This window comes from Nicotiana tomentosiformis, chromosome 8, assembly GCF_000390325.3.
Source record: "Nicotiana tomentosiformis chromosome 8, ASM39032v3, whole genome shotgun sequence".
NCBI classification, from domain to species: Eukaryota; Viridiplantae; Streptophyta; class Magnoliopsida; order Solanales; family Solanaceae; genus Nicotiana; species Nicotiana tomentosiformis.
Genome location: NC_090819.1, coordinates 36,312,470 through 36,323,156, shown reverse-complemented (window position 1 = coordinate 36,323,156; position 10,687 = coordinate 36,312,470). Strand labels below are relative to the sequence as shown.

Below are 10,687 nucleotides of genomic sequence, written 5' to 3'. Positions count from 1 at the left end.
GAGGTCGGAACGGGTCCTTATTCACATCAAGTGATCGAACAACCATCGGAGTACTTAATGGATGTGCTCTATCCATGTAAAACCGTTTCAATGCCTTTTCTATGTAGGCAGATTGATGAACAAAAATCCCGTTTGCCAAATGTTCAATTTGCAAACCAAGACATAATTTTGTCTTTCCGAGATCTTTCATCTCGAATTCCCTCTTTAAATAATCAATTGCCTTTTGGAGTTCTGTAGGAGTTCCAATAAGGTTTATGTCATCAACATATACGGCAAGTACAACAAACTCTGATGTTGTTTTCTTTATAAAAACACATGGACAAATGGCATCATTTATATAACATTCCTTTAATAAATATTCACTAAGGCGGTTATACCACATTCTTCCTGATTGCTTTAGACCATATAAAGATCTTTGCAATTTGATTGAAAATATTTCCCTGGACTTTGAATTATGTGCGTCAGGCATTTTAAATCCATCAGGAATTTTCAAGTATATTTCATTATCAAGTGAGTCGTAAAGGTAGGCTGTAACCACATCCATTAAATGCATGTCAAGCTTTTCATGGACAGCAAGACTAATGAGATAACAGAGCATTATAGAATCCATAACAGGAGAATACGTCTCTTCATAATCGACACCATGCCTTTGTGAAAATCCGTGTGCAACAAGGCGTGCCTTATATATTTGTACTTCATTTTTTTCATTCCTTTTACGTACAAAGACCCATTTATAGCCAACAGGTTTAACACCATTAGGTGTTTGGACTACAGACCCAAAAATTTCAAGTTTCGCAAGTGAATCCAACTCATATTGGATTGCTTCTTGCCATTTTGGTCAATCACGTCTTTGTCGACATTCTCCAACGGATTGAGGTTCAAGATCCTCATTATCTTGCATAATGCTAGATGCAACATTATATGCAAATACATAATCCACAGTTATATTCAATCGATTCAAATCTGTCTCAATATTGATTGAGTTTATTAATAGTTCCTTATTTTCTTGAGTCTCAGGTTCATCGATATCCTCATGAATTTCAGGATTGGTTAAATCATGGGTTTCTTTATGAGACTCTTTTGTAGTGTCATCTTGATCATTTATTTTTCTTTTTCTAGGATTTCGATCCTTAGAACCCAATGGTCTGCCACGCTTTAGGCGTGTTTTTGACTCATTAGCTATGACACTAGAAGATTTTTCAACAGGGACATCAATACGGATTGGAATATTCTCTGCAGGGATATGTGATTTCGTTATCCTTTTCAGATCCGTAAATGCATGTGGTATTTGATTTGCTATTTTCTGCAAATGGATAATCTTTTGCACCTCTTTTTCACAAATAGAGATACGTGGATCAAGATGAGATAATGATGAATTTTTTCACGAAATTTCCCGTTTGATTTCACCAATTTCTCCCCCTAATTTTGGGAAAAATGCCTCATCGAATCGACAATCTGCAAATCGAGCAGTGAACAAATCTCCCGTTAATGTTTCGAGGTAGCGAATAATAGAGGGCGATTCAAACCCAACATATATTCCTAACCTTCTTTGGGGAACCATCTTGGTGCGATATGACGGTGCTACAGGCACATATACAGCGCATCCAAAAATTCTTAGATGGGATATATTAGGTTCATGACACAAAACTAATTACAACGAGGAATATTTATGATAATTTGTCGGTCTGAGACGAATTAGTATTGTTGCATGTAAAATGGCATGACCCCAAACAGAAGTGAGTAATTTTATTTTCATGAGTAACGGTCTTGCTATCAATTACAGGCGTTTAATCAATGACTTTGCAAGGCCATTTTGAGTGTGAGCATGAGCTACAGGATGTTTCACTTTTATCCCAATTGATAAGCAATAATCATTAAATGCTTGGGATGAAAACTCAGTAGCATTATCAAGTCGAATAGATTTAATTAAATTATTTGGAAACTGTGCCCGTAATCGAATTATTTGTACCATTAATTTTGCAAACGCCAGGTTGCGAGATGAAAATAGGCACACATGAGACCATCTAGAAGATGCATCTATTAAGACCATAAAATATCTAAATGACCTACTAGGTGGGTGAATAGGTCCACAAATATCCCCTTGTATACGTTCCAAAAACGCAGGGGACTCAATCCCAACCTTTGTTGGTGATGGTCTAATAATCAACTTGCCTTGATAACAAGAAGTGCAAGAAAACTCATTATTTAAAAGAATCTTTAAATTCTTTAATGGATGCCCATTTGAGTTCTCTATAATTCGTCTCATCATAATTGATCCAGGATGTCCCAATCGATCATGCCAAAGTACAAAAGTATTGGAATTAGAAACCTTTTGGTTTACGATAGAATGTGCCTCAATTGCACTAATTCTTGTCCAATACAGGCCACAAGATAAAGATGGGAACTTCTCAATAACCCTTTTCTGGCCAGAGACATTCTTGGTAACGATGAGATATTCGAGATTATTCTCATCTATTGTCTCAATATGAAATCCATTTCGACGGATATCTTTAAAACTCAACAAGTTCCTCTTGGACTTGGAGGAGAACATTGCATTCTCTATGATAAGTATTGTTCCCTTAGGCAGAATTATATTAGCTCTTCCAGAGCCTTCAATTAGATTACTACTACCAGAAATTGTAGTAACATCTGCCTTACACATACTTAAATGAGAGAAATATTTCTTCTCTTTGAATATTGTATGTGTTGTACATGAATCAATTAAGCAAATATTTTTACAATTGAACTTTGATCCAAGTTTGCTTTGAAAGATATCCATATTTACTTCCCATGGTTTGACATACAAAAGAAGTATATGAATAAATATTAATATTTTTAGAGAAAAAAGGAAAAGAAATAAAGTTAAACCAATAATTCAATAGTGACCTTTTAATTCATTTTCTAGCAAATTCTAATTATTATACAAATAATTACGCAGCAAAAATAATACAATTATAAGTACATGAAAAAAACAATTAAGGGTGAAGTAACAAAAGTTGTTCGAGGGTGCTTGTAAACCTCTTCTTAAAGAGAATTAAAGTAACGTAAAGAAAAATCAAAAGGAATTAAAAGATCAGTGAGACTAGGACACTAATTACTAAGATATTACTCCTTGTTTGTGAAATTTATAAAATTTAGGAAATACATATATTTTTAAAAACTACATAAGAAGTATTATTAAGTGCAATAAAAATTACAAGATGTTTATTCATTAGATACTACGAATAGAAAAACATAAAAATCAAAAGGCTCAATCATCTTTAACCATAGATCCATCACCGATCGAGTGGTTTATTTTTCCATCAGGGTGCTCAAAACAATCTGCCACGTCCAAGTGGGTGATGTCAAATTCATTGTCATAGACAAAATTAGCTTCAGGAGCTTTATCCTTTAGAGATTCTTGATAAAGCTCAACCAAATATTTTGGTATGCGACAAATATTTGCCCAATGCCCCTTTTCACCGCAACGATAACATTCAGTTTCTGAACTATTTGCCCTTGGCCCTTTCCACTTTTGGTGGTTATTTTTCTTTGAGGGGGTGATTAACACCAGAAACATTTCTTCCTTGGCCACGGTCACGGCCACGAACAGGGCCACGATCTTTTCCTCGCTTAGAATAATGGGAATACACCTCATTCACTTCAGGCAATGGTGTAGACCTAGTGGGTCGATTTTCGTGATTTCTCATAAGCAAGTCATTGTTTCGTTCAGCCACAAGGAGAAGAAAAATCAACTCAGAATACTTCTTGAAATCTTTCTCTCAGTACTGCTGTTGCAAGACCATATTGGAGGCATGAAACGTTGTGAACGTTTTTTCAAGCATATCATAATCAGTGATAGTATCTCCACAGAGTTTCAATTTAGAAGTAATTCTGAACATTGCAGAATTATATTCAGAAACAGACTTAAAGTCTTGGAGTCTCATATGAGCCCAATCATATCGTGCTTGTGGAAGAGTGACCAACTTTAAGTTATCATATCTTTCCTTTAAGCCATTTCACAAAATAAATGGATCTTTGACTGTGAGATATTCTATCTTCAATCCTTCATCAAGATGATAGCGCAAGAAAATCAAGGCCTTGCACAGTTTTGGGTAGATACTTTATTTTTGTCTTTAATGGCATCTCCAAGACCCATTGCATCTAAATGGATTTCAGCATCTAACACCCATGTCATATAGTTCTTGCCCGAAATTTCAAGAGCAATGAACTTTCTTTTCATAATATCAGTCATAATTAAAAGAGGAGAAAAGTTATACCTTAGTTTTCTCAAAGAGCTTCTTGAGACGGTAGAGTCTCGTGCTGATAACGTGTTATAAAATATAACTCAAAGTAATAATATGGAACAAGAAAAAATAAGCTAAGAGATATATGGAGAAAGATAGAAGAGATTCTTATTTCTTCTTCAAATGTGTGTATTTTCCTATCTATTACAAGGCCTTCATATAGGCATAAAAAGTAAAAAAAATATGTCATTGAATATGTCATTAAACATAGAAAATATGTCATTGAATATGTCATTAAGCATTTGAGATGAAGATCATGGAGGAAGAGTAGACATCCACTATAATTTGATATTTCTTATAACACTTATGGTTTTTTACTGTGTTGGGTAGTATATTTGTATAGTGGGTGTGGGTACAAAACTTATGGGGCAAGATTTAGAGTAGGACAAAATAAATGGGTCTTTATCCATTGTGTAAAAAAGTATCATCATTATGTCATGTCACATCAATGTCTAGTTAAATTAAATATCTTGTCACGTCGGATGTTAATGGGACATTAATTTAACCAGACAGAATCCGTATTTAAAATAAATTCTATTGGCTTCCATATAATTACTAGACTGTGCTAAAATTAGGAAATGGTTATTTAATTTGAAAATCTTGTAGTATTTATTTGAAAATGTCGACTACAACGACAAAGATGTAGTAACTTATTATTTTATTTTTGAAAGGCCAATAAATTGATAGAATATCCTAATATTTGAAAAATAGGATAATTATCAATAAATTATTTAAAATTTAGAAATATGCACAAAATGGTAGTATTTAACTAATTGCAATAAAATAAAAAAATTCCTATATTTTGTAAAAATATGAATAATTATCAATAAATTGCATAAGAGATAAATAATGTGCAAAATGCTATATTTTATTATTCTTTTAGCCTACAGAAGTTAATTTTTAAATACGAAGGATCAAAATTGAGTGTCAACACCCTACACATTTTTGAATTGTGTGTCTGTCACGACCTCAATCTCCGTTTGTAGGATGTCGTATATTGAACATAACACCCTAAACAATAGTATATTGAAGTATACACGAGTCAATACACTGTATATAACACCCAAAATCTGGTGATACCGAGTCAAAAGCTCTACACGAGTATATTGAACATCCTTGTACAATAGTATATATAAAAAGGAGAATGAAATAGAATCTAGATAGAGGGTGACTCCGAGGCCTGCGGACGCCGACATGTATACCTTGAAGTCTCTGATCCAAGCTCAACTCAAGGGTGCCTAGGCTGGTATGAAGTACCTGGATCTGCACAAAAAGATGTACAGAAGCGTAGTATGAGTACACTACAACAATACCAAGTAAGTATCGTGCCTAACCTCGGCAGTGTAGTGACGAGGTCAGGTCAAGACACCTACTGGAATAAATTAAAAAAACTAAACATGTATATTACAGTTTAATAATTGAAACAATGGAATGATACAATGAAGAAATCTAATAAGTATAGTTACACTAAAATTTAGGCAATTAAGACATCACGGAAGAAAACGCATAATAAGAATGCCAAAAAAATGATGCAAACAAAACACAAGTGATGTAAATGAAAGGTATCGGCAAGAATCACTACTGAGGTACCGCCTCGTAGTCTCATTTCACAAATCAAATCACAGTCTTTCCTTATATCACCGCGAGAGCCTTACATTTTATTTTGAAAATCATTTTTCCAAAATAGCTTCCCGCGTTTTAGCCCACCTTATCACACCGCGTGGCTTCAAGTAGTTCTCCTTATAACACTTCATGCGTATCAATATCACAACATATCACAAATCATACCTCAAGTGACCAATACCACAACTTGCCAAAGAAGTCAACAATAATAGTATTTTCATAATAAATAGCTCATGGCTCAACCACAATATATACAAGAGTCTCAACAATAGCAATGGGAACTGAATAACTCAACAAGAATGGTATTTTAACAAATGGAAAGCTTTGCCTCAATGAGAATCGCGACATTTATAACTTCAACACCATAATTCAACAATAAGATATTCCAAGAAATAACAACTTCAAGTAAAGGAACACAGTAGTTAAATAATTAATAAGGAAATGAGAGAACAATAACTTCAACTAAGTATGTAAAGGAAATTAACAAGTAAGAGATGAAACAAGTATTTACAATGTCAAGTAAATCACGTAAGGATAGGTTAACGATGATGAAGATAAGATGTTATGACAATTCAATTAATGGCATAAAAGAATCTACATAGCTCAAGCCGGTTAATTACCACATTTATTCCGTGTACCCACTCGCCACCTTGCGTACACGACTTTCACATACCACAATTAACACAAAACAACACCAATCCTATGGAATAATTCCCTCACACGAAGTTAGACAAGACACTTACCTCAAAATACGCTAACTCAATCCACTAGTAAGCCTTTTACGCGATTATCCAACTCCGAACGGCTCAAGTCTAGCCAAAATAACTTTATACCATTAATACAAACCATAAGAAACTATTCTGAATAATAAAGCTGCAATCTTAAAGAAAATCAAAAAGTCAACTCAAAAAGTTAAGTCGGGCTTGCGTCTCGAACGCCGACCAAACATACAAAATTCGAATATCCATTCGATAATGAGTCCATCCATATTAAAATTATTCCAATCCGATCTCAAATCGCCTTTCAAATCCTCAAAATACGGTCTATAAAACTTTCATAATTTTTCCCAACTTAAATGGTAAAAACAATGATGAGTTTATATAAAATAATCAAATCCGAGTTAGAATCACTTACTCCAATCATTTCCTTAAAACTCCTTCTTAAAATTGGCACAAACCGAGCTCTCTAAGTCCAAAAGATGAAGAATGAAATAAAACCCTCATTTTTTAAACTTAACATTGCTGTCCAGTTATCCTCTTTTGAGATCGCAGACAAACACTCGCAATCGCGGAGAACAAATCTCCTCAGCTCAAAAAAGACACCACGTGATTGCGTGACTACAGTTGCGAATGCGATGACAGGAGCTCCCAAGTCTACACGATCGCGGACAACACCATGCGAATGCGAAGAACAACAAGAGCCTCAGCACCGACTCTCCTACCTTATACGCGAACGCGGTCACATCCATGCGTTCTATCTGCACAAGCTCCTCAACCTTCGGGATCGCACCCCTCACTTCGTGAACGCGAAGAGTAAAATCCTAGTAGTCCCTAAGGAATCTATGTGATCGCGGGAGAATCTTCGCGAACGTGTGGAAGGAAACCAGAATAGGAAAAACCAACAGTCCTCTTTCAAGAACAAATGGTCCAAACTCAATTCGAAACATGTTCGAGGCCCCTGGGACCCCGTCTGAATATACCAACAAGTCCTAAAATATGATACAAACTCACTCGAAGCCTTAAATCGCACCAAACAACACTAAAACCATGAATCGCTCCTCAATTCAAGCTAAGGAACTCATGAACTTCTAGTTTCTAAAACTAATGTCGAAAATACCAAACCAACTCCAATTGACCTCAAATTTTATACACAAGTCATAATTGAAAAAACAGACCTATTCTAACTTTCAGAATCAAAATCTGGACCTGATATTAATAAATTCAACTCCCGATCAAACTACTCAATGTTCCAAACCTTCAACTTTCCAACTTTCGTCAATTCAAGCCAAAACGACGTACGAACCTCCAAATCAATATCCGGACATGCTCCTAAGTCCAAAATCACCATACAAAGCTATTAGAACTGTCAAAATTCCATTCCGTAGTCATCTACACAAAAGGCAAACTCCGGTCAACTCTTTCAACTTAAGCTTCCAACTTTGGGATTAAGTGTCCTATTTCACTTCGAAACTCTCCCAAACCAAAACTAACCACCCTGGCAAGTTACATAATGACAGTATAACATAGAGGATACAATAAATGGGGGAACATGGCTAAAATACTCAAAACGATCAGTCGGATCGTTACAGTATCTGCCCATCTCTCCTTACGAGTCAGGATTACTTTTGGAGAATTTGTTCAATAATGCATAAATTTAATCAAAGCTTTTCTCCTACTCTTGACCTCTCGCTACAACGTCCACCACAATTTGTGTCTCTGTATGTAGCCCTTCTATGAAGGTATAATCCAACACTTCATTTGTCTAGTTGTGATGAGGATAATCTCTGAGCACCCCCTTGAACCTCTCCCAAGATGAATATAAAGACTCGTATGATTTTATGTTTAAAGGCGACTATCTCACTTCTAATCTTTGCAGTTTTGCCTGAAGGGAAGAACCGTGCCAAAAACTTTCTAGCCAGATCATTTGATGATGTAATAGAATTAGCCGGTTCCGCCTTCAACCACCGCTTTGCTTCGCCCAACAGAGAGAACGGAAATATTGTGAGCCTTAAATAGTCTAGGGTGACTCCGTTAGTGATATAAGTATCACTAATCTCCAAGAAGTTCAGAATGTGTTGTTGTGGTTCCTCGTGTGGAAAGCCCATAAACTACTCATTTGCATGTAGTAACTAGATCATGCTCTGTTTTAGCTCAAAGTGTCCAGTGATTCTGGACTTCATAATATTGAAGGTGACATTAGAAATGCTAGGCATCGACACCTCCTGAACAATCATATGTTTCTCGTCTGCCATGTTCACAGGTAATTGAAAAAGTGCATGAAGATTATCTGTGTCCCTTGCTTCTTTTAACCTCATGTGAAATATGTTCTTTCAGGTTCGGGGTCAAAGCCTTGAAGTCTATCCTGGCTCTTGAATGTTCGCATTTAATCAAAGTTCCTGAGAGCAAAGCAACCAATATAGATACATTAGACTTGATGAAATAAACAACTAAAGTAAAAGCTAGTAAAGTAGTCAATATTCAAGTCCCCGGAAATGGCGCCAAAAACTTGTCGCTCCCAAATGCACACGCAAGTATACATGATTATACAAGTAATAAATTGATAAGTCGAGTATTAAACCCACAGATACTTATGTCAACTACCCACTAATTTCACCAAGATTGTTATTCAGTCGAGTCAATCAGAGTTTAAAAGTATGAGTATACTAAGCAATGAATATAACTATCAACTAATTGATCTAACAAAAATTGGTTATTAAGAATTTAGTAGAAATGAATATTCCAGAGTTGTGATCGATTTACCAATCATATTGCGCTCTAATTAACTCTCCCTTTCATAAAATTTGCTTATGGTTGCTAATTAATTGAGTAATTACTCTCGTAGTATTCTCTCAAATTACTACTCGCCTATTCAAAATAGATTAATGTCTATATTCCTATGGAATAAATCTATTAAGAACGCATTAAGATTACGATATTCAAATTGAGCATGGTGACTAGGTATATTCCTATCCTAACCACAAATCTGCCCCCAATAAGAGTTAAGATCATACCCTCTTTAATTCTTCTCTAATTTAGACGTAGCTTTCCCAAGCATAGCATATATACTAAATAGAACCTAACTGTTGGCCAGACAATTAAGCAGTTAATCACATAATTGAAGAAACAACCATATATTAACGAATTATAATCAAGGTCAAGTCAACTTCAAACAACAATATTCATGGCTAAATCATAACCCCAGAATTTATAGGTTTTAGCCACTCATGATAAAGCCAAACAATTTTGTAAGTGTTGAATAGTTGAAAATACTACTCCCTATATTTCAGTTTATGTGAAGCTATTTTCTTTTTGGTCCGTTCCAAAAAGAATGACTCCTTTCAGAATTTAGAAACAATTTAGCTTAAACTTCCAATTTTACCCTTAAGAGAAGCTTTTATAACCGCACAAATACTCTGGACCCCTTTTCGACTTGTTTAGCACCACAAATTCCAAAAGTCTTTATTTTCTCTTAAACTTTGTGCCCAGTCAAACATGTTCACATAAATTGGAATCGGGGGAGTAAGAAAGATGAAGAAAAACTGAGAATCCTTGCTCCCGAGTAATTCGTGCTTGTATTTTCCTCTCAAAGTGGCATCTCCCCCTCCAAAATAGGTTTAGACTTCTTTTTATACGAGTTGGGAGTGTGTAGAGCCGTCAAAACCTTATTTGGGATGAAATAGGAGTGAAGTCCGTGCGCTAAAAAATCTTACACCTGGAAGTTGCGCCCCAGGGAACGCAGAATGAAAGTGTAAAATGCTTCAAAACCTGCTTGAAACTGCAATTTATTCGGATGAAAGTATTCCCTCACCTTCAAAGATTCTTGTATCATTTTCTTTTAAGGGACTCAGTGTTTTTCTTGGGAGAGATAGAGGAAGAAAACCGATGGGCAGTAATGGAGGTTGTGGAGGGGGGCATTTATTAAAATGGGAGAAGAGGGGAGGGGTGTAACATTTCAGGGAAGGCGCATTGATGAGAGTGCGACATGTGCATGCGCAATTAACTCCCAACGCCTTCTTTTGAAGTTAAAAATTTAAATTGAAGGTGCATTCATTATATAGC

The 10,687-nt window shown here is 35.5% G+C and overlaps 1 protein-coding gene across 1 annotated transcript; it reads right to left on the bottom strand.

Moving 5' to 3' along the window:
• Window positions 1–3,761: 3,761 nt before the first annotated feature.
• On the bottom strand, window positions 3,762–4,234 carry LOC138897326 (uncharacterized). The gene is made up of 2 exons (XM_070183291.1): window positions 4,103–4,234; window positions 3,762–3,986 (listed from the first exon to the last, which is right to left on the bottom strand). Exons 1-2 carry the CDS (start codon window positions 4,232–4,234, stop codon window positions 3,762–3,764), a joined length of 357 nt encoding a protein of 118 aa, XP_070039392.1.
• Between the last annotated feature and the right edge of the window lie 6,453 nt (window positions 4,235–10,687).